This window comes from Thalassophryne amazonica, chromosome 6 (genome assembly GCF_902500255.1).
Source record: "Thalassophryne amazonica chromosome 6, fThaAma1.1, whole genome shotgun sequence".
Classification (NCBI taxonomy): domain Eukaryota; kingdom Metazoa; phylum Chordata; class Actinopteri; order Batrachoidiformes; family Batrachoididae; genus Thalassophryne; species Thalassophryne amazonica.
The window spans coordinates 80,019,417-80,043,876 of NC_047108.1; the positions used below are offsets into that span (position 1 = coordinate 80,019,417).

Here is a 24,460-nt window from a genome sequence, read left to right on the forward strand (position 1 = left end):
GGCTCCCTTCAGGACGCAGACTTCGTTGTCCAGGCTGTTGGACCCAGAGGAGGAAGACAACCTTCATCCCCAGGGCTGTCAAGCTCCAAAACGTTGATCTTTAACCCCCTCATGGCTTGAAACTGATGTTTGAAGCACAATTTAATAGCACTTTATTTAAAAGCACTTTATAATCCAGCACTTATAACCTTTTTAGCTGTTGAATGTGGTTCCATGGCCTGTGTATTGTTGATGGTTGTGTACTTGTGCATGTTATTTGTTTATTTTGAAGTCTTCCAAGTTACAGTCATGCCTTTTTAAAATTGCCCCTTGGGGATAAATAAACTGATTTAAATTGAATTGAGGTTTCTTCCTCAGTATGATCAGAGGGAGTTTTTCCTTGCTGCTGTTGCCTGTGTGCTTGCTCTAGGGGTTGGTAAGATTAGACCTTACTTGTGTGAAGCGCCTTGGGGCAACTTTGTTGTGATTTGGGGCTATATAAACTAAATAAGTTGAATTGAATGAGACAAAATTAAACAGATGAAACAGCAAAAAACATACAGATTATTGTGAATACAACTAATCACTTTCACAGCCAGTAGACTTTAGACACGTCGGGGCATGGCATGCATAAACAATTCCAAGTTTTCAATTTGATACAGGAAAACAAACAAAATCTCTGTTTGATTCAGCAGTGTGCCTTCTGGCAAACTGTAGTGGAAATGTCATTTTAAAAGAGAATTAGATACTCTGGTCATTGTGTTTGTCTACACGGGGGAACAAGGGCAATTTTGTAGTAATTAAGTTAATAACTAGTTTGTAATAATTCAGCCCTTACTTGTTTGTCTACTTCACCTGTACTTTACCTTGTTACCAAATTAAAACAACAAAGTGTAAAGTTACAGGAAGGGACATTCTCTCTGAATCATCTCTAGATGTGTGATTTAATTGATTTTATTGTATTTTATTTATTGAGGCCAATACAGCTGAGTGTAAGCTATTTATATATAGACTCTCATTAGTGCCTGCTGTGGATGCTTCTTTATTAATTACAATACACCTTTTCGTTGTCTTCCAGTTCTTGTATATTCCAGAGGTGAGTAAATTAGAGGCGGGTGATACCGAGAATTTTGGTATTGATCCGATACCAAGTAAATACAGGCCCAGTATTGCCGATATCAATACTGATACTTTTTCATATTTAAGCTTCATAGATCCAAAGGATCCAAAAGACCTAGGATAGAATTTCGCCGAACATTGTATGTGACAACAAAAATACTTTATTATCACAATCATAATAATTTAAGGGGTACATTTTATTTTAAAATTGCGGGCACTAGGACGACTAGGAGGTGCTTTTGTGTTTCCATTTGTGGCCCAAAAAAATGGAATAATTTACCAGGGAAACTTAAGCAATGTCCAGATATTAACCGGTTCAAACATTTATACAAACAAATGGTATTTTCTAGATATGTATTAGATTAATAGGGTTGAGTTGTGTGTAGAGGCTGTTGTACTGGAGCCTTCATTTTTTTTTTTTTTTTTTTTTGTGAGTTGTATGGAGAAATATTTGAGTTCTTTTATCTGTAACTATGTGCTGCTGTGTTCAGATTGTGTTGGATATAAATGTCTATGAACAGGCATATATGCCTGATTGATTTTATACAGGAGGGTAGGTGTGGATAAGCGTTGCTTCTGCCTACACCTTTAGGCACTATGAATTTGGTTTGTTTTCTTATATTTCTTTCCGTCTTTGACTTTTCTGTTATGAGTTTGGTCATATGAGTGAATTTCTGTTATGCATGGGTGTCTAATAAATAATAAATAATCAACATTTTTGTTTAAAAAAAATCACTCAACACAACTTAAAACAAAATCTCCTGAGGTAGAAGGCTGACAAACCACAATACAAGGGTGCGCTGCTCTGTGTTGTGTGACAGAGAGTAGACTTTGATGAAAATCCGTGTGCAGCAGTCAGTGCGTGTGGGAGAGAAAAAAAGCTTGAGTATCGATCTTTTTACACGAGGATCGTTCAATATCAATACCAGCGTTGGTATCGATATGAGAATCGATCCGCCCACCTCTAGGGTAAATGGACTTCCGTGAGTAAAAGTCTGACCATTTATTGCTTCTATCTGGGCACCTAAAACAACTAAATTCACTGATTAGCGCATCGATCTGCCTGAAGAGGTGAACTAATTAGAATCTACTGGTATTGTGGGTGGATTAAACAAATATCTGGTCGGAATTTTACTTATTAAAGGTGGGGTTGCCCGTAACACAAACACGTAGAATTCACACCTATAATCCCAACGTCACACCGGTTATCCTGCACTGCAAAACGAAACCAACTTCCCTTCACACTTTGTTTGTCGTGACTCTTGAGAACGAGGAGACCGTAAACGCACCACGGCACCTGCTCCTTTTTAATATCAAATAAACGCTGCCAACAGTAATGATTTCTACCTGACGACAGGCAATTTTAGGCAACGGCGTTGTCGGTAAGTCAGGTCCACTAACAAAAAGGCTTTAAGGGTTTTCTGTTTGCATATACAATGGACGCGCTAGTGTCGATGCTACCAACGCCGAATGTCTGAATATATCGAATATCAAACTAACTTAACCTCGGTGCCAACAAATAGGACGGACGAAAAAGCTTCCCGGGTTAAAAAACAACAACAACAACAACAAACAGTTAATGCTAATTTCGAAGTATTCTTGTAATATTGCGTATATTTGAAATGTATATGTGGCGACACGGCGTCATGTTGTCGCACAACCTCGATAACAAAGGCTGTTAAAGCCAAACCTAATCTGAGTGCGTTGCTGTTTTTTTGTAGGAAATGGTGAAGAAATGCAGCATCACTGCTCCTGTCCTGGTCCTACACATTAGTATCATGACCCAACTGGGTTTTTAATAACAAACAGCAAGGACAAATTTATTATTTTCTTTTTTTTTTGGTTAATTTGATATTTGGTTAATTTTTCCAAACCCTCAGTAATTTGGCCATTAGATTTCCAGAACTGCACCTGTTGAAAACCATGCACAGCCCTGGTCCGGAAATTGTTGCAGGTTGTGGACCCAATCAGTGCACGATGGAGAAAGATGCCAACCCTGAAACAATGTTGGGTAGCGCTTACTCTCCAGTGGACTACATGAGCATCACCAGCTTCCCCAGGCTGCCCGAAGACGACGGACTCTCCGGAGAGAACGCCGTGAAATCTCGAAAAGATGATGACAACGTGCTAAATGAGCAAGATACAGGTCAGTCACCAAGTCATACCACATATGATTCAAGTGACGTTTCACGTTAAGTGTTGCTGAGCTTTATGAACTCTTGTGGACTGTTACTGCCCCAGCATTATCCGGAATTAAACCGAAATCCCATATTTCAAGCAGCATGAACTTTGCAAAACTGAAAAAAGGGAAACATGACTGAAATTTGTGCATTGATCGCACAGGATCAGATTATGTGTCCAACTGACAGCTAAAAGCCAAAAGACTGTTTTGTTTTGTCTTCAGTGCACTGTGCTGTCAGGCTGCTGCCCAAAAGCTGTTTGTAATCCATTCTTATCAAACTGTTTGTATTAACACTAGTGTCCCATCCACATTTTACCAGTGAGTCCCTTAGGAAGCTCCCTTGTTTGCACTTGGGGTTGACAGAGCAAATCCGAGGTGGATCTGCATGTTAAGAGAAATGTGGCGAGGGTGGAGTTTGAACTTGGAACCTTCTGTACTAAAAACCACAACCCAGTCTCACGGTGGTTCATGGCAGCATTACAAGAATTACATTAATCTATGCGTTCGTAACAGAGCACTTTTTGTGATGGGGCACAAAATGTGCGGTGACGGGGGTGTGGTTAGGTTTAGGGGAGGGGACACACTTACACTATGGACATTATTAGAGTTAAGAGAAGGGGGAGGATTATAAACAGCAAAATAACAAAACCGTGTCACGAAAATGGGGTGCCTTTTGTGACGGGGACACAAAAAAAAAAAATAAAAAATTGGGAGTGGGCTGGAAACCAAGTGCACTAACCACTTGGCCAGCTGCCCATATTTCACTAAAGTGCCAAAATTTAGATTCTTCTGAAATCCCAGCATTATACAAGGTCTGTCAATAAAGTATAGGTCTTTTTTATTTTTTTCAAAAACTATATGGATTTCATTCATATGTTTTTACGTCAGACATGCTTGAACCCTCGTACGCATGCGTGAGTTTTTCCACGCCTGTCGGTGACGTCATTCGCCTGTGAGCACTCCTTGTGGGAGGAGTCGTCCAGCCCCTCGTCGGAATTCCTTTGTCTGAGAAGTTGCTGAGAGACTGGCGCTTTGTTTGATCAAAATTTTTTCTAAACCTGTGAGGCACATCGAAGTGGACACGGTTCGAAAAATTAAGCTGGGTTTCGGTGAAAATTTTAACAGCTGATGAGAGATTTTGAGGTGATATTGTCGCTTTAAGGACTTCCCACGGTGCGAGACGTCGCGCAGCGCTCTCAGGCGCCGTCGTCAGCCTGTTTCAAGCTGAAAACCTCCACATTTCAGGCTCGATTGATCCAGGACGTCGTGAGAGAACAGAGAAGTTTCAGAAGAAGTCGGTTTCAGCATTTTATCCGGATATTCCACTGTTAAAGGAGATTTTTTTAATGAAAGACATGCGGGCGGATTGCAGTGTCGGCTCGCAGCCGCCGCGACGCTCCGCCACAGGAAAAACACCTCTGTTGGAAGCCTTAAGGACAAGTTGGAACATGTCCAGCTGTTAAACAATTTCTCATATACTCACTCCACTGAAAGCCATCAAAAGCCGCCTGGATTTTACAAATGGTTATCAACACGGAGGTGTTTTTCCTGTGCCGCCGCACTGCGCCGGCTGCGTCCAGATGCGCGGACCCGTCTGCACTCCGTTTAGCTGCCACTGTGGTGTTCCCATAATGCTTTGCACAAATCTGGGAAAGTCCCCACATGATTTATGGCATCACTGTCGCTCTCAGCCATGGTATCAACCATCTTGCCATCAGCAGTTCAAGGTTGTCTGTTCTTTTGAAAATTTATGCTACGGTTAGCGGTCCAGACGGGACCGGACCATTACAGGTGATGGACTTAAAAGCTGGGAGCAAGGAACAGAATTGGTTGTGAATGAAAAGAGATTTACAATAAACAAGTGAATAATTCTGCGCTGGTTAGACGGCCTGCTGAGCCAAGACGGGCCCGCTTGTAGTGGTGGAACATCTGGGAGCTGCAGTGCACACACAGACAGACTTGAGGGTCTGAGAACAAGCAGGAATCCTGGAGTGTAAGGTTCTGGAGGCAGGGCCAGGTGGGACACACAGAGCCGAGAACAGGAACTAGGAGAATGGAGGAGAGGAGAGGTGAGTGACTGCACTTGTAACACTGAAGCCTTTAACAGCAGACAGTTCACAAAAGCCTCAAAAAAGGAATGTTCACAGCTCTGGAAACAATGTATACAGTCTAAGAAATAAGGTTTTCTGTTCAGGAATCATTCACAGTTCATGAGCCATCTTCAAAGGTCAGGTGTGTCTTGTGACGTAGTTCCAATTAAGCAGGACTTGACTTTAGAAATGACTTGGAAAGTTCTCAGTGGTTCACTATCAGAGTTTATACAGTTCTTGGTAATAGCACTTGGAGACAGTTCTTGGAAACAGTTCTTAGTCATGCACAGTTACAGACAGGAGCTGCGTGAGAGCGGAATCTTGCTGAACATGAAGGAACTTAACTGAACTCTTAACTCTGCAGCTGAGAACCATGGTGCAGATAATCGTGGAGCCAGGAGCATTTACGACATGGAAGCTGCGCAGGAGAGTGTCTGGAAACACCAGAGGAAACAGTGAGCTCTAATACAGGAATTAGAGTTGGCCAGGTTACCTTGAAGCGAGTTGCGGAAAGCTCTGACATCAGAGTGCATGGAAGTGGTAGAAAAGATGAGGTCAATGTCATGGAATCTCAGTGACGCTCTGGGAAACTCCTGGAAGAATCTGGCCTCAGGGAAAATGAAGAATCCCTTAAAGACTGAGCTTAAACCTGGGGTTTAAGTAGCCCGCTCCTGATGAGCTGTTCATAAGCTTCAGGTGCAAGGAGATGATGAATTACAGGTGTTCCTCGGCTCTGCAGTGCGCCACCTGGGGGCAAAAACAGACAAACTACACACAAGGTTAAATAAAGGGCAAAGGACCAGGGCAGACCATGACAGTTTACTCTTCAGGGGAACTTCTGATTAATTTTTTCTGGACAATGCAAATTTTGATCGTATTGGTAATGTCATATTATGAATCTCCTGCTTAAAAGCTAATAAATAAAATTATAGTGGTGCTAGTGAAAATTTTTTTCATGCCTTGAATCTTAAAAAGGTCAGTGGCCCTATACCTTAGTAGTCATTAAACAGTACAGTACACGCTCTATGATGGATGGAGCACTTGGAGGGAACCCATGCAACATGCAAACTCCAGCCACTGTTTAATGTTATTCCATACTCATCCATTCAACAAACCAATGATCTTCTCACTGGATGCAGAGAAGGTATTTGACAAAGCCAAATGGAAATTTCTATGTGACAGACCACATCTGCCAACTCTTGGAGATCTGTCTTAACACCACGTATTTCCTGTTTAGGGGGAATTACTACAGGCAGATCCATGGTTGTGCGATGGGGTCTCCGGTATCCCCCATTGTGGCCAATCTGTACATGGAGCGAGTGGAGAAGACAGCCTTGACATCGTTCACGGGCATCTCTCCCAGTCACTGGTTCAGATATGTCGATGACACATGGGTTAAAATCAAGCAACAGGAGGTCGAGGACTTTACAGAACACATCAATTCGGTGGATTCCAATATCAAGTTCACACGAGGATGCCAGAAACAACCATTTAGCCTTCTTGGACTGTGATGTTACGATTGGAGAGAACAGGCAGCTCCAGACAGAGGTTTACAGAAAACCCACTCACACTGACCAATATCTGCTCTTTGGCTCAAAGCACCCCCTTGAACACAAGGTCGGGGTGATCAGGACTCTTCAACACAGAGCCCTACAGGTGCCCACAACTGCAGAGGGAAGGGCTAAAGAACAACAACTTGTAAGGAAAGCCCTCACAGTATGTGGGTACCCACGATGGTCCCTGGACAAAGTGCAGAAGTCCCAGAAAACAAAGAGACCAGATAGACAGGAGACGGAGACAAGAAGAAGAGTGTCTCTCCCTTATTTAGCAGGAGTAGGGGAAAAACTACAGAGGATCTTCAGACAGCACAAAATCCCAGTTTACTTTAAACCGGTTAACACCTTGAGACAGAAATTAGTTCACCCTAAGGACAGGATCCCTAGTTACAAACAGAGCAATGTAGTGTATTATATCAGATGTCAGGAAAACTGTAATGAACACTACATAGGTGAGACTAAGCAACCTTTAAACAAGAGGCTATACCAGCACCGCAGAGAGGTCGCCAGTGGACCTCAGTCTGCAGTTCATCTCCACCTGAAAGATACTAACCACACGTTTGAGGACAAGGAAGTTCAAATCTTAGCCAGAGAGAAGAAATGGTTTGAGAGAGGTGTCAAGGAAGCATTTTTTGTAAAACAGCTGAAACCCAGCCTTAACCGGGGGGGCGGGTCTCAGACACGCTTTGTCCCCTGTTTACAATGGGGTACTCAGGTCAAAGCAGTTTCAGTCTTTTGTTCATGGTAATGAGACATTCACGTCATCAGGAGAGTCCTCAAGGGAGCCATCAGGGGAGGCTTCCATCCCATCATTAGGAGAGTGCTAACTAGAGCAAAATAGGTGCTAATTAGAGCTATTGTTTAGTCACTAGCCTATAGCAGTCGGCCTCTTGGTAGGAGGGGTCTGGTTAGGTTAAAAACTCCAGATTTTGTTGGCTTCTGGTTTATTCTTCTCTACAAGAGTCAAGACAGATGTCAGACTACCAGAGCAAGAATTTTAGCTGAGGAAGCTTCTGTGATTTGAAGCGAAACGTCCTCACGTCAAGCAACCCAGTCCAGTCGAAGATTCAAGCTTCTCTACTATCAAGACTGGGGCTTTTAATGGGCTTTGTGGACTCAGCTATCAGAAATGTATCTGTATGTGGTGAAATTGTTGAACATGTAATCACTTAATCTTTGCAGTGACATTCATGTAAAAAAGTCTCAACTTTAAATAACTTGGATTTTTTTAGTTAGTTCAGTTTTTTTTCTTTTTACTATCGAGTAATCTGACATTAAAGTAAATAAGCCATCTCACGGTTACACGTGCACAGGTCTGGGCAAGCCTACAGTACTTCCGGGTCAATGGTCACGGGTACCAAACAACATGGTTTGTTGCAAGCTCAAGCAACAGAGCTGGAGTTTGTACGTCTGCTTTCTTCTCCTCTACTGTCACAATTGCAGATATTATTGCTCAGTCTCATGTGGCTGAACACCACTTGTCCCTCTAAGAAGTTGACGCAGACCATACAGGGTCACGTAGCTAGTTGGCATGTCGGAGTCTCATTCGTTATCAGGAATAACCAGACAAATCGCTCCACCAACTAAGAACGGCCATGCACCACCACCCACAGAATCGAGAAAGAGCTATCAATCTGTCAATCCTTCCGTGTCCACGCCGGGTGAGGTTTCCTGTGCTGAGTCAAATTAAGCTGCAGGTTGTGTCATTCCGTCTCCCTCCCTGACCCAAAGACTTTGGTTTCCCGGACACTGCCCGACAGATCATGGGAGTAATGCCGCCGGACCACTAGTTTGCATCGTTTATGGTCAGAACTATGTCAGTGTCTGATCATCTTCAAACCTCCGACTTTCATTCTTGATTACTGAAAACATTCAATTTCAGTTTAATTTATTTTGTTTTTATAGCACAAAATCACAACAAATCTGCCTCAAGGCACTTCACACAAGTAAGTTCTAACCTTACTAATCTTCCAAGCATTTGTCAACATTCTTGGCAAATGCTTTCCCTTTCATCCATCTTGCGGTGTTCCAAGAATTTCACCTCTAGCGGCACAATACAAGTGTTTAAGCTTTGGGTCATAAACAAACTGCAACACATGTCTACTTTCTGCCACATCTTCACTTTTTTTCTTTGCATTTTCACTTTCTTTGCAGTGTAATTTGCCCAAAATCTCAGAGAAAGTGCCATGTTTCTGATGGGGACAGACAAGGGCTGTCCCCGGATGTAGGATTATTGCATCATATGCGTCATATTTTAACCCTTTAGAACCCACACTCAAACCAGACTACGGTGCCCAATTAACTGACACCCTGCAGTAATTGTTAGATCATCTTGTGATGTGTTTAGAATAAATATTTATATTTATTTACGGTGTCTTTTTTTCCTGGTTGAAATGGAGATATTAATGAATGAATGAATCTACCAGACTTAAAATGTGCACATTACATTTCATGCTATTTTATTTGTCTAAAAATAAATGTCCAAGGTTCATTATCATGGTAATCAAGAAATAATGTCATCTGAAACAACAACAGATAAGTTATGGTTTTAATTTACAGATGAACAAAGATTTCTAAAGTTTTTTTTTTTTTTTACTTAAAACTATTTTAATTACAAGGTTTCTAATGTAAGAAATGTTTGTTTTTTACTTAAATATACAGTAATCAGGAATTAATCTTGAGGTAAAAAAAGCATTTGTAAGGATTTCTTCAGAAAACTGCTGTGTATAAATTAGCAGCTCTGATGTTACTCTTCTGTGTTTTGTCCTGATGCCTTGTTTCTATTGGACACGTGAAGCTACGTAACAAATAGTAAAGCGCTGTGAATACGTTCCAGATGCACTGTATTAGTGTACTGCCTTTACAGTAGGGTTACTGTTTGAACTTGTGGGAGTTTTTTTTTTTATACTCAACAAAAATATAAACGCAACACTTTTGGTTTTGCTCCCATTTTGTATGAGATGAACTCAAAGATCTAGAACTTTTTCCACATACACAATATACCATTTCCCTCAAATATTGTTCACAAACCAGTCTAAATCTGTGATAGTGAGCACTTCTCTATTGCTGAGATAATCCATCCCACCTCACAGGTGTGCCATATCAAGATGCTAATTACACACCATGATTAGTGCACAGGTGTGCCTTAGACTGTCCACAATAAAAGGCCACTCTGAAAGGTGCAGTTTTATCACACAGCACAATGCCACAGATGTCACAAGATTTGAGGGAGCGTGCAATTGGCATACTGACAGCAGGAATGTCAACCAGAGCTGTTGCTCGTGTATTGAATGTTCATTTCTCTACCACAAGCCGTCTCCAAAGGCGTTTCAGAGAATTTGGCAGTACATCCAACCAGCCTCACAACCGCAGACCACGTGTAACCACACCAGCCCAGGACCTCCACATCCAGCATGTTCACCTCCAAGATCGTCTGAGACCAGCCACTCGGACAGCTGCTGAAACAATCGGTTTGCATAACCAAAGAATTTCTGCACAAACTGTCAGAAACTGTCTCAGGGAAGCTCATCTGCATGCTCGTCGTCCTCATCGGGGTCTCGACCTCACTCCAGTTCGTCGTCGTAACCGACTTGAGTGGGAAAATACTCACATTCGCTGGCGTTTGGCACGTTGGAGAGGTGTTCTCTTCACGGATGAATCCCGGTTCACACTGTCCAGGGCAGATGGCAGACAGCGTGTGTGGTGTCGTGTGGGTGAGCGGTTTTCTGATGTCAATGTTGTGGATCGAGTGGCCCGTGGTGGTGGGGTTATGGTATGGGCAGGCGTCTGTTATGGATGAAGAACACAGGTGCATTTTATTGATGGCATTTTGAATGCACAGAGATACCGTGACGAGATCCTGAGGCCCATTGTTGTGCCATACATCCAAGAACATCACCTCATGTTGCGGCAGGATAATGCACGGCCCCATGTTGCAAGGATCTGTACACAATTCTTGGAAGCTGAAAATGTCCCAGTTCTTGCATGGCCGGCATACTCACCGGACATGTCACCCATTGAGCATGTTTGGGATGCTCTGGACCGGCGTATACGACAGCGTGTACCAGTTCCTGCCAATATCCAGCAACTTCGCACAGCCATTGAAGAGGAGTGGACCAACATTCCACAGGCCACAATTGACAACCTGATCAACTCTATGCGAAGGAGATGTGTTGCACTGCATGAGGTATCTGGTGGTCACACCAGATACTGACTGGTATCCCCCCCCCCCCCCCCCAATAAAACAAAACTGCACCTTTCAGAGTGGCCTTTTATTGTGGGCAGTCTTAAGGCACACCTGTGCACTAATCATGGTGTCTAATCAGCATCTTGATATGGCACACCTGTGAGGTGGGGTGGATTATCTCAGCAAAGGAGAAGTGCTCACTATCACAGATTTAGACTGGTTTGTGAACAATATTTGAGGGAAATGGTGATATTGTGTATGTGGAAAAAGTTTTAGATCTTTGAGTTCATCTCATACAAAATGGGAGCAAAACCAAAAGTGTTGCGTTTATATTTTTGTTGAGTAGATCAGTGTTTAACATCACTCCAAACTTTTTTTAAATTTACAAGTCGTAAAAATAATTTTCTTTGGCACCACTATAACTTTATTCCTTAGCATTTAAATCAGGGATTCATAATATGATCAAAATTGGCCTCCCCGATGGAGAGTAATTCAAGCGATCGCATGCCATGACGTCCATTTGGTAGTGACATAATCATGTGGGCTTCCTCCAATCTGCGAGAGAGATGCTGGGAAGGACTGCCAGTTAAGTTAAAGAAAGGCAGCGTGACATCAGCAGACTTTTTACTCAGACAAATTAAAACAAGATGGTGGAAAATAACTCGGAAATATCTTATTTCTGCTTAAATCTGGTTCTTAGAGATTTTGTTGAAGTTATTGAGAAATAAACACTACTAAATTTAAAAACACTGCTTTTGAAACCAGGCAAGTCCTCTGAATTAACTTCAAAGACATCTTATGGATGTTAGCATGCACACCCCAGGAATGCACATCAAGCAAGTGGGTCAGGTCTGAAGTATTCTCAAATATTCGCTATGGTATGTCCCCCAGGTAGATATGTTCTCTTCATTAAAATGAGATGTAGTTTTGCAACACGTTACAAAAATAAACCTACATTATAATGCTTGGATTTTTTTTTTTTTTTTTTTTTTTGTACAAACTAAATTTTGTCAGTTTTGTGAATATTGAAAGGCCGTACAGCTTTAAATGTTATTTATATTTTTCTGGTTTACTAAGCAGAATTAGAGGATATACTATAACCTTCAATTAAACAACAAAAAGAAAATAGAAAAAGCAAGTGTCCCATATCAGGTGGCAACTGTGGGTCAGATGACACAGAATGCTGATAAAATAAGAAGTTAGTGGGTCAAATATTGAGTACTGCTGTGTGTCATAGTATCCCTGAACAAGAACATAAACCCCAAACTGCTCCCATTGGCAGTCAGCCATAAGGCCATTTTCCCTTCTGTTTTTCAGTTTTATGGCCACCCTCTGGGGAAGAGGAAAATACGTTTAGAATTGGAGCCTTATAGTCCCAAGAACAACATACTTCTTTTCACAACATAAACGTTGCACACAAGTAAGAACGACTGGCCAAAATTATCATCATGCATCAAGTGTACTTTAGATTTTTAAAGCTCCTTGAGAGACAGTTAGTTAGTTAGTTAGTTAGTTAATTAATTAATTTTATTTGTATAGTTCCATATCACAAGGTGCTTTACACAAGTAAGGTCTAACTTGTCACCCATGTGCGTGGTAAAGAAAAACTCCCTCTGACTATAATGAGAAAGAAACCTCAAGCAGACCAGACTCAGAGGGGTGACCCACTAAGGCCATTCTAACAGTTACAAAGTTTTTACAAATTTTAAAACAGTTTCTTCACAAACAAAAGAAACAGAAACAAACAGGAGACCAACAAAAACATCCTTAATTGAAATCTTGGATCTTTAGTCTCTGTGCTACCAGGTCTTGCATAGGTAGGGCTTCCTGACATCAATCCAATGCCCTGGGGTGCAGGGCCAACATCCATTAAAGATCTCATCAGTGTCTTGGACAGAGAGGAAAAAGAGCAGAATCATTAACTGCACCTAAGGCATTAATTCACCAGAAGTAAAACAGCTGAGAAGCAGAGAGATTACTGAGCTGGTCTTAGATAGTTATCTCTGTGCTACACTGATAGATCCAGAATTTAGATGTATTGAGGCTGAGTCCTGTTCTGCTGCTAATAATATGAATAAAAAGGAGAGGAAACATAATTCCATGCTACACTGGTATGCTAACCAAACTAGAGGGTGATCTAATAATATCTGTGGTGAGATCATTTCACAAGACAGGTGCACGATAAAAGAAGGCACTGTGACCTGCCGACTTTTTTTTTAACCTTAGGGACACAAAGTAGTTCTGCATCATGAGAACACGGAGCCTGGGCCGGTATGTAGGTTGTAATTAAGTCAGCTAAGTAGGGAGGTGCAAGTCCATGAATAATTTTCTAATTTAGTAACAGAGCCTAAAAATCAGACATCACAGAGACAGGAAGCCAATGAAGGGAGGCCAGAATTGGTGTAATGTGGTCAAACTTTCTGTTTCTTGTAATAATTGTGGTAGCAGCATTTTGAACCATTTGGAGACCCCTAATGCTGGACTGCGGTAAGCCAGAGAATAGGACATTGCAGTAATCCAGTCTAGAGAAGACTGATGCATGGATCAGAGTTTCTGCATTAGCCATAGACAGGATGGGATGAATCCTTGCTATGGTGCGAAGGTGGAAGAAAGCAGCCCTAGTGAATTCTCTGTGTATGTCAAAGGACAACGCGGGATCAAAAGTCACTTCAATTTCAATTTTTTTTCATTTATATAGCGCCAAATCACAACAGAGTTGCCTCAAGGCGCTTCACACAAGTAAGGTCTAATCTTACTAACCCCCAGAGCAACAGTGGTAAGGAAAAACTCTCTCTGAGGAAGAAACCTCAAGCAGACCAGACTCAAAAGGGGTGACCCTCTGCTTGGGCCATGCTGCTAACATAAATGACAGAACAATTCACAAAACGAATATACAGGAAATGCTGTTGGTGCACAGGACAGGAGGGTCGCCAGGAGAAATACAACTTCCATCTCTGGATGGAGCTGCACCTTAAACAGAGAGAAAAAAACAGAATCAGGCTTCATAAAGACACGAAATACTGTATAATTTGCCAGCATAAATCAACAAGAAAAACAGAAGAAATACTAAGGTGATCGCCGGCCACTAGCCCTAAGCTTCATTAAAAGACCCAGAATTTAGGTAAAGTTGAGGCCGTGGCACATTCCGTTTCCTAATAAAATGAATTAAAAGAGTAAATAAAATGAATTAAAACAGTAAGTCACCCCAATGTTCCTCACTTTGTCAGTGTGATGTATGACACACGAGTCTAGGTTAAGCGTTAGCTGGTCAAACTGATGCCGGTGTCTCGCTGGACCAAGACCATTTCTGTCTTCTCTGAATTTAAAAGTAAGAAATTGCACGATATCCAGCTTTTCACTGAAGCAAGGCAATCCTCTAAAGTCTTAATACAACCCCTGGCAAAAATTATGGAATCACCGGCCTCGGAGGATGTTCATTCAGTTGTTTAATTTTGTAGAAAGAAAGCAGATCAGACATGACACAAAACTAAAGTCATTTCAAATGGCAACTTTCTGACTTTAAGAAACACTATAAGAAATCAGAAAAAAAAATTGTGGCAGTAACGATTACTTTTTTAGACCAAGCAGAGGGAAAAAAAATAGGGACTCTCAAGTCTGAGGAAAAAATTATGGAATCATGAAAAACAAAAGAACGCTCCAACACATCACTAGTATTTTGTTGCACCACCTCTGGCTTTTATAACAGCTTGCAGTCTCTGAGGCATGGACTTAATGAGTGACAAACAGTACTCTTCATCAATCTGGCTCCAACTTTCTCTGATTGCTGTTGCCAGATCAGCTTTGCAGGTTGGAGTCTTGTCATGGACCATTTTCTTCAACTTCACCAAAGATTTTCAATTTGATTAAGATCCAGACTATTTGCAGGCCATGACATTGACCCTATGTGTCTTTTTGCAAGGAATGTTTTCACAGTTTTTGCTCTATGGCAAGATGCGTTATCATCTTGAAAAATGATTTCATCATCCCCAAACATCCTTTCAATTGATGGGATAAGAAAAGTGTCCAAAACATCAACGTAAACTTGTGCATTTATTGATGATGTAATGACAGCCATCTCCCCCAGTGCCTTTACCTGACATGCAGCCCCATATCATCAATGACTGTGGAAATTTACATGTTCTCTTCAGGCAGTCATCTTTATAAATCTCATTGGAACGGCACCAAACAAAAGTTCCAGCATCATCACCTTGCCCAATGCAGATTCGAGATTCATCACTGAATATGACTTTCATCCAGTCATCCACAGTCCACGATTGCTTTTCCTTAGCTCATTGTAACCTTGTTTTTTTCTGTTTAGGTGTTAATGATGGCTTTCATTTAGTTTTTCTGTATGTAAATCCCATTTCCTTTAGGCGGTTTCTTACAGTTCGGTCACAGACGTTGACTCCAGTTTCCTCCCATTCGTTTCTCATTTGTTTTGTTGTGTATTTTCGATTTTTGAGACATATTGCTTTAAGTTTTCTGTCTTGACGCTTTAATGTCTTCCTTGGTCTACCAGTATGTTTGCCTTTAACAACCTTCCCATGTTGTTTGTATTTGGTCCAGAGTTTAGACACAGCTGACTGTGAACAACCAACATCTTTTGCAACATTGCGTGATGATTTACCCTCTTTTAAGAGTTTGATAATCCTTTCTTTTGTTTCAGTTGACATCTCTCCTGTTGGAGCCATGATTCATGTCAGTCCACTTGGTGCAACAGCTCTCCAAGGTGTGATCACTCCTTGTTAGATGCAGACTAACGAGCAGATCTGATTTGATGCAGGTGTTAGTTTTGGAGATGAAAATTTACAGGGTGATTCCATAATTTATTCCTCAGAATTGAGTGAGTCCATATTTTTTTCCCTCTGCTTGGTCTAAAAAAGTAACTGTTACTGACTGCCACAATTTTTTTTCCTGATTTCTTATAGTGTTTCTTAAGGCCAGAAAGTTGCCATTTGAAATGACTTTAGTTTTGTGTCATGTCTGTGATCTGCTTTTTTTTCTACAAAATTAAACAACTGAATGAACATCGTCCAAGGCCGGTGATTCCATAATTATTGCCAGGGGTTAGCAGCAGTTATCAGCTTGTACAACTTGGTATCATCAGTGTAGGAGTGAAAAGTAATCTCATTGCATTACAGTATGTGCTCAAGGGGTGCTATATAAATGGAAAAAAGCAGAGGGCCTAAGACGGACCCCTGTGGAACCTTGTATTTAATGGGAATAAGGTTTGAGGTGACGTTATTTTACAGGACACAGTGAGAGTGACTGGTTCAGTAGGATGTCAGTCATGCAAGGACATTCCCCGCAATCCCAAACTAATTCTCTAGCCTATATATGATGATCTACCACAGTGGTCTCCAAACTATTCCAGAAAGGGCCGAGAGGGTGCAGGTTTTCTTTGCAGCCACTGAGTCTAGCAGGTGATTTCACTGATGAACTCATCCCACCTGCTCCAAGTGATGTTAATCAGTGAAATCACCTGCTGAAGTCAGTGGCTGCAATGAAAACCTGCACGCTCTCGGCCCTTTCTGGAATAGTTTGGAGACCACTGATCTACCATATCAAAGGCACGGCTAAAATCTAACACTAACAGAACCATAGTGGTGTCTGAGTCCATTGCAAGCAGAAGATTGTTTACCACCGTTTCTGTGCAATGGTGTGTTTTAAATGCAGACTGCAGTGGCTCACGGAGGTTATTGTCAGTAAGGTAGTTCACCAGCTGCTGTGAAACCACTTTTTCAAGAATTTGTGAAAAAAATGATAGGTTTGATGTTGGCTTATGGCTTTTCAGTAGATATCTTAAGTATTGGTTTAGCTGGAGAGATAATATTTCCCAGATGTCTTAGAAACGCTTTGCGATGATTCGGAAACAGGTACATGACTTGGCTGAGAATACGGAGGTGCAGGTTGAGCTGCTTGCTCTTCTGCCACTACAACCCGGACTTGAATAAGCAGTTTAAAATTAATGAATGAAGCATTGGTTTAATCACTGCGGATTTAAAACATTTAGGAACAGATCCTGAGGTTAGTGACAGGTTAATCAATTCCAGTACAATAGTCCCAAGAGTGGGCCACAGGTCCTTAAACACTTTTGTTGTATGGAGTCAAAAAGACACCTGCATTTAGCAGAAGTTACAAGTTTCGTCAGCACACCCAGTGAAATAATATCAAATTCAGTAAATCTAGGTGACATATCAGTGATGGCACCCACATCAGTAACAGGATGCAGGGGTGGGACTAAGGCATGCTGGGATTTTTTTTTTTTTTTTTTTTTTTTTTAGGCCTAATGTCATCCATTTTCTTTTTGAAATAATCTAAGAAATCTTGGGCTGTAAATGGAGAGTGACTTACAGGTGGTTGTCCTTGAATAAGTGTTGCCACCGTGTTGAACAGGAACTTTTAATTATGCTTGTTTTTGTCAATCAAATCAGAGTAATAGGCTCGGTTTGGAGCCAATAGTGCATGCTTCAATTCAATTTTCAATTTATTTTAATTTATATAGCACCAAATTACAACAAAGGTGCCTCAAGGTGCTTCACACAAATAAGGTCTAACCTTACCAACCCCAAGAGCAAGCACACAGACGACAGTGGTAAGGAAAAACTCCCTGTGATGATTTGGCGAAGAAACCGCAAGCAGACCAGACTTAAGCTCAAAGTCAACTTTATTGTCCAATTAGGGAAATTTGTCTTAGGCATTACACTACATTATCGCTTCACAGGGCAGAGAACAATTTACAAAAGGACATCACATAAAACACAAGAATTAAAATCTAGACTAAAATCAGGAAATACATTACAATGACAACACAGAGACATTCAGCTATTTCAAGTGCTAAGAAGGCTGCCAGGTGCTAAAGTGCTAATGTTTATTGCACGTTGTTCTATTGCACTAGTTGCTTGCATTGTTTCGCAGTTTGAAAGAAACTGGAACAAATGATAATTTGAGACGATTTGTTTTACACTTTGGTATACAAAATCTTCTTCCTGAAGGGAGAAGTTCATACTCTGAGGACAGTGGGTGAGTGGAGTCTGAGCAGATTTTTGTTGCCTGTGTCATAACTGACTGGTTATACAGCTTCTCAATGGACTCGTATTTTTTCATACCAATTATTTTCATTGCTGTTTTGTGCATGTTAGACAACCTATTTTTAAGTTGAACTGTAAGGTTACCAAACCAGGCAGTGATTCCATATCTAATTAGGCTCTCTAAGATGGCTTTGTAAAAAATTTGCATGATCTGATTACTAACACTATAAAGCCTCAGTCATCTCAAAAAATACATTCTTTGTAGCAGTTTGTTGCACAAATTATCAATGTGTGGTTTCCAGTTTAGCAAATTATCGATATGGACCCCTAGATATTTATATGTTGCCACCTGATTTATAGTTTGGTCTGAAATGACTACTGGCTTGTATGTTGTCACTTGTCTTGGGTCAAAAACCATCTCTTGTGTTTTTGACACATTTAAAATCTGATGGTTTTTGTCACACCACTTAATATAGGTGTCAATCTCATTGTAGTAGACAAAAGGGTCCATGTCCTTATGCAAGAGGCTCACGATTGCTGTGTTATCTGCAAATTTAAAAATAAAATTATTGGGGTGTACTTTCCTGCAGTCATTAGTATAAATTGTAAAAAGTATTGGTGAAAGCACACAGCCTTGTGGAACTCCTGTATTACATTGTTTAATATCTGATAATGTCTGATTAAGTTTCACTTGCTGTGTGCAGTTAGTTAAAAAAGAATGAAACCATTTTATAAGAATTACATTAACATTCATGTCCTTCAATTTCCTAAAAAGTAGGTGGAGTTGCACAGTATTAAAAGCTGAGCTAAAATCAATAAATAAAGTGCGAACATACGTTTTTGTGCCTTCCAGATGCTTAGAAACAAGGTGCAACATGCATAGAATGGCATCCTCAGTGCTATGCTTATGCTTATAGGCAAACTGACATGCATTTAACATGGACTGTACTTCTGTTTTAAGCAGTGACAAAACAAATCTTTCAAAACATTTTGCAATAATTGGGGTCAAGGCTACAGGGCGAAAGTCATTGTTTTCTGTAGCACAAGGCTTTTTGGGCACTGGTATTATAATAGACCTCAAAGGGGCGACCCTCTGCCTGGGCCATGCTAGCAACACAGTTGACAAAACAATCTACAATTTATGCTCCAGAATAGCATCATGCCACACAAGGTGGAATATTTCTAGTTTTGAACTACACCATTTTCGCTCTAGACCTCCAGACTTATGCTTGAGGCCACGTAATGATCATTGCACCATGGCAAGTCTGTTTTTTGAGGGGACGGGGTGGTTTTAGTGTAGCTGGGGCGATCATCTCCATTGTGCTCGTGAGTGCTGAATTTAAGCTGTCCACATGCCTACGTATCTACTGAATGATCATGTCCCGAAAGTGATGCTAACAAATCAGGCAGTCTGGCTCCAAGTTCATTAATTACACAAAAATTATGTGTTTCATATGTCCAGTGATATTGAAAACAATATTTACAGCCTCAAATCAGAAAAATTTGGGATGATGTGGAAAATAAAAAAAGGTGATCCTTACATTTATTTGACCTCTGTTTCATTGTGTGGCCCCAAGATATTTCATGTTTTGTGTGGTCAACTTCAATTCATTTGTTGCGGTACATCCGTTCCTGCATTTAAGGCACATTTCAAAACAAGTTGGGAGGGGGAAATTTATTCTCAATATAAGGATTAAATCATCACTTTTGCAGCCAGTTTTCTTTAGACCCCACAGGGGATGGGCACATGAACATTTGCATGTCAATGAATATGTGTTGTTGGACTTCATTTACATCAATCATTAAATACCAACATATGGTAAATCTGATGCAGTAGGCAGTTCTCAAAAATTGAGTGATGATGCTAGAAGGAGACTAGTGAGGGAAGCCACTTATCCAGACCCTTAACTTTCAGGGAGCTATGACGCTGTCTGTGATGAGTGAAAAGCTGCTAGATTTGGTCAAAGTTGTTTTTGAGCCAACAGGATGAACAACAGTGTTATTATCACGGCTAGACATTGACCACTTTTTGCCACTGGCCCACAAGGTCAGTAGCTTTTTGAAGTTACTGGCCCAACCAAAATTCTATTGGCTCAGGCGTGTGTGCACAACGTGAACTACAGCCCCCAAATTTTTTAATTTTGATGCAGTTTCATGCATTCTGGTGGATTCTCAAGCTGAAATGACTCAACACTAAGACTGTACAAAATTGCCATTAGTTTACAACTTTTTTTTGCATTTAAGTTTTTGCGCATTTTTACAGCTGGGTGGACTGAGACAATGTAGGTTAAGGCCCGAGTTATTAAGATCCCAAATAACAAGTACTAAATTGTGTAGGCAATCCAAACTTTTGTGCAATGGGAAGGATAACATTTTGCAGGTTATTTACAAAGAATAAAAGTGTAATTGATGTAGACGACAGTTTTCAGATGAGGATTTTGTGTGTGTTTATGGCTCTAATTGCAAAATCAAATTAAATCAGTGACTTTTAGCTTTGCGCCTTCATTGTGAATAAACTCTCTGACATAACTGAGCGTTTTCATGCACTGTTTAAAAAAAAGAAAAAGAAAAGAAATGCACACAGACAGCATTGCATGCAGCATAATTATACCCCAGTTTGCTAAAATACCATGGATGAAACATTAATGAAATGTATAAAGTAGGAGAGCTGTTGCTTGTTTTGTTGTTAAACCCAGTGCATGAGCATGTTTATGTGCTGTGTCCGTTGCACACACAGTCGTGATGTCAAGATGAAACTAATTGTACAATGTTTCCGATCAGCTTATTAGTGTGTTCAAGGCCCAGCAGTTATTTTCATAAATTTATTGCTTGATTTCTAAATTGAATTGCTAATTAAGGAACACCAAAAGCCTTGTGAAAACAAGCAACTCTCCTCAGTAATATTCTATACATTATCGTGCTTATTTGGGTCCCTCCACTTTCAAGGGTTAGAACAATAAACACTAACAGATGTCTGTCTAATGATGAGGTAAAGGAGAGTAAATGAATATGGGACACGTCGTTGTCATAGTGGACAGGTTTGGTCCAAGCATGCAGTGCTGAATGAAGATAATGTTTTATGTATGTAGTCGAAAGAGCACTCTGGTCCAGATTGGTACTGCATGGTATGGTACAGCCGGTTCAGAACAGTTAAGTCTGGCTTGGTTTGCTTTCCCACCGCCGGCAGAACCCTTTTGTTTGGCAGGCGGTGTATAAATATTGGCGAGCATGTCATCGAGCACGCGTACGCTGTCGCGTGGCCACTTCCCTCCACATGGAGGCCAAACAATAGAGTAATTTATCTTTTTTAAATGTTATTTTTGTCTTGGTGGTGATTCCTTCTTTATGTTCTCCAATGCCATATACCAACACAGTGCATAGTAGCTACCTAAACTCTGTGAGTGAGATAGATTATCTCGTCAATAGTTTTACATCCTCATTGAGCACAACTTTGGATGCTGCAGCTCCTCTGAAAAAGAGAGCCTTAAATCAGAAGTGCCTGACTCCGTGGTATAACTCACAAACTCGCAGCTTAAAGCAGATAACCTGTAAGTTGGAGAGGAAATGGCGTCTCACTAATTTAGAAGATCTTCACTTAGCCCGGGAAAAAAGTCTGTTGCTCTATAAAAAAGTCCTCCGTAAAGATAGGACATCTTTCTACTCATCACTAATTGAAGAAAATAAGAACAACCCCAGGTTTCTTTTCAGCACTGTAGCCAGGCTGACAGAGTCAGAGCTCTATTGAGCCGAGTATTCCTTTAACTTTAACTAGTAATGACTTCATGACTTTCTTTGCTAATAAAATTTTAACTATTAGAGAAAAAATTACTCATAACCATCCCAAAGACATATCATTATCTTTGGCTGCTTTCAGTAATGCTGGTATTTGGTTAGACTCTTTCTCTCCGATTGTTCTGTCTGTTATTTTCATTAGTTACTTCCTCCAAACCATCAACATGTCTATTAAACCCCATTCCTACCAGGCTGCTCAAGGAAGCCCTACCATTAATTAATGCTTCAATCTTAAATATGATCAATCTATCTTTATTAGTTGGCTATGTACCACAGGCTTTTAAGGTGGCAGTAATTAAACCATTACTTAAAAAGCCATCACTTGACCCAGCTATCTTAGCTAATTATAGGCCAATCTCCAACCTTCCTTTTCTCTCAAAAATTCTTGAAAAGGTAGTTGTAAAACAGCTAACTGATCATCTGCAGAGGAATGGACTATTTGAAGAGTTTGTCAGGTTTTAGAATTCATCATAGTACAGAAACAGCATTAGTGAAGGTTACAAATGATCTTCTTATGGCCTCAGACAGTGGACTCATCTCTGTGCTTGTCCTGTTAGACCTCAGTGCTGCTTTTGATACTGTTGACCATAAAATTTTATTACAAAGATTAGAGCATGCCATAGGTATTAAAAGCACTGTGCTGCGGTGGTTTGAATCATATTTATCTAATAGATTACAATTTGTTCATGTAAATGGGGAGTCTTCTTCACAGACTAAGGTTAATTATGCAGTTCCACAAGGTTCTGTGCTAGGACCGATTTTATTCACTTTATACATGCTTCCTAAGGCAGTATTATTAGAAAGCATTGCTTAAATTTTCATTGTTACGCAGATGATACCCAGCTTTATCTATCCATGAAGCCAGAGGACACACACCAATTAGTTAAACCGCAGGAATGTCTTACAGACATAACGACATGGATGACCTCTAATTTCCTGCTTTTAAATTCAGATAAAACTGAAGTTATTGTACTTGGCCCCACAAATCTTAGAAACATGGTGTCTAACCAGATCCTTACTCTGGATGGCATTACCGTGACCTCTAGTAATACTGTGAGAAATCTTGGAGTCATTTTTGATCAGGATATGTCCTTCAGTTCGCATATTAAGCAAATATGTAGGACTGCTTTTTTGCATTTGCGCAATATCTCTAAAATTAGAAAGGTCTTGTCTCAGAGTGATGCTGAAAAACTAATTCATGCATTTATTTCCTCTAGGCTGGACTATTGTAATTCATTATTATGAGGTTGTCCTAAAAGTTCACTGAAAAGCCTTCAGTTAATTCAAAATGCTGCAGCTAGAGTACTGACGGGGACTAGAAGGAGAGAGCATATTTCACCCATATTGGCCTCTCTTCATTGGCTTCCTGTTAATTCTAGAATAGAATTTAAAATTATTCTTCTTACTTATAAGGTTTTGAATAATCAGGTCCCATCTTATCTTAGGGACCTCATAGTACCATATCACCCCAATAGAGCGCTTCGCTCTCAGACTGAAGGTTTACTTGTAGTTCCTAGGGTTTTTAAGAGTAGAATGGGAGGCAGAGCCTTCAGCTTTCAGGCTCCTCTCCTGTGGAACCAGCTCCCAATTCGGATCAGGGAGACAGACACCCTCTCTACTTTTAAGATTAGGCTTAAAACTTTCCTTTTTGCTAAAGCTTACAGTTAGGGCTGGATCAGGTGACCCTGAACCATCCCTTAGTTATGCTGCTATAGACTTAAACTGCTGGGGGGTTTCCATGTGGCACTGAATGTTTCTTTCTCTTTGCTCTGTATGCACCACTCTGCATTTAATCATTAGTGATTGATCTCTGCTCTCTTCCACAGCATGTCTTTTTCCTGATTCTCTCCCCCTCAGCCCTAACCAGTCCCAGCAGAAGACTGCCCCTCCCTGAGCCTGGTTCTGCTGGAGGTTTCTTCCTGTTAAAAGGGAGTTTTTCCTTCCCACTGTCGCCAAGTGCTTGCTCACAGGGGGTCGTTTTGACCATTGGGGTTTTTCTGTAATTATTGTATGGCTTTTGCCTTACAATATAAAGCGCCTAGGGGCAAATGTTTGTTGTGATTTGGTGCTACATAAATAAAATTGATTTGATTTTGATTTGTGGATCATGGGATTTATTTTCATGTGCAGAATGAACGTTGATCTACGTTTGGTGTTTAGATTTGTCGTTTTCACTAATGTGCAGCGTTTAGGATTGTGAAAAATATTTTTTACAAGCATAACAGAGAAGTTAATATTTCTTACTACATTTGGACTGTGTGTCCCAGACCCAGATATGTTTCTGAGGTCTGCGCGGCTACAACGTCTCCCCTCTTCAGCCTCTGATTTGGCCAGTCACGACCACACGTCCTTGCGTGAAACCAACAAAGACCCGTTTAAAGAAGACTGCGCCTGCCAGGGAGATGGACTTACCGTCATTATCACCGCCTGCCTAACCTTCGCCACAGGAGTTACTGTCGCTCTCATCATGCAGATCTACTTCGGAGACCCACAGGTAGGTGTGTTCTGTTTCACTTGTGGAATAG

General features: G+C 40.8%; 1 protein-coding gene across 5 annotated transcripts in view; it reads left to right on the top strand.

The window, feature by feature from the left end:
• Window positions 1-2,308: 2,308 nt before the first annotated feature.
• The window catches only part of LOC117512494 (glutathione hydrolase 7), a 51,257-nt gene continuing 29,105 nt past the window's right edge, over window positions 2,309-24,460 (top strand). The window contains exons 1-3 of one of the 5 annotated variants that reach the window (XM_034172586.1): window positions 2,309-2,480; window positions 2,820-3,244; window positions 24,254-24,429. In XM_034172586.1, coding sequence (XP_034028477.1) covers window positions 3,022-3,244; window positions 24,254-24,429 — 399 coding nt within the window. In that variant the 5' untranslated portion in view covers window positions 2,309-2,480; window positions 2,820-3,021. Of the gene's footprint in view, window positions 2,481-2,819; window positions 3,245-24,202; window positions 24,430-24,460 lie in introns of all 5 variants that reach the window. The other 4 variants (XM_034172584.1, XM_034172585.1, XM_034172588.1 and 1 more) reach the window with 4 other exon arrangements.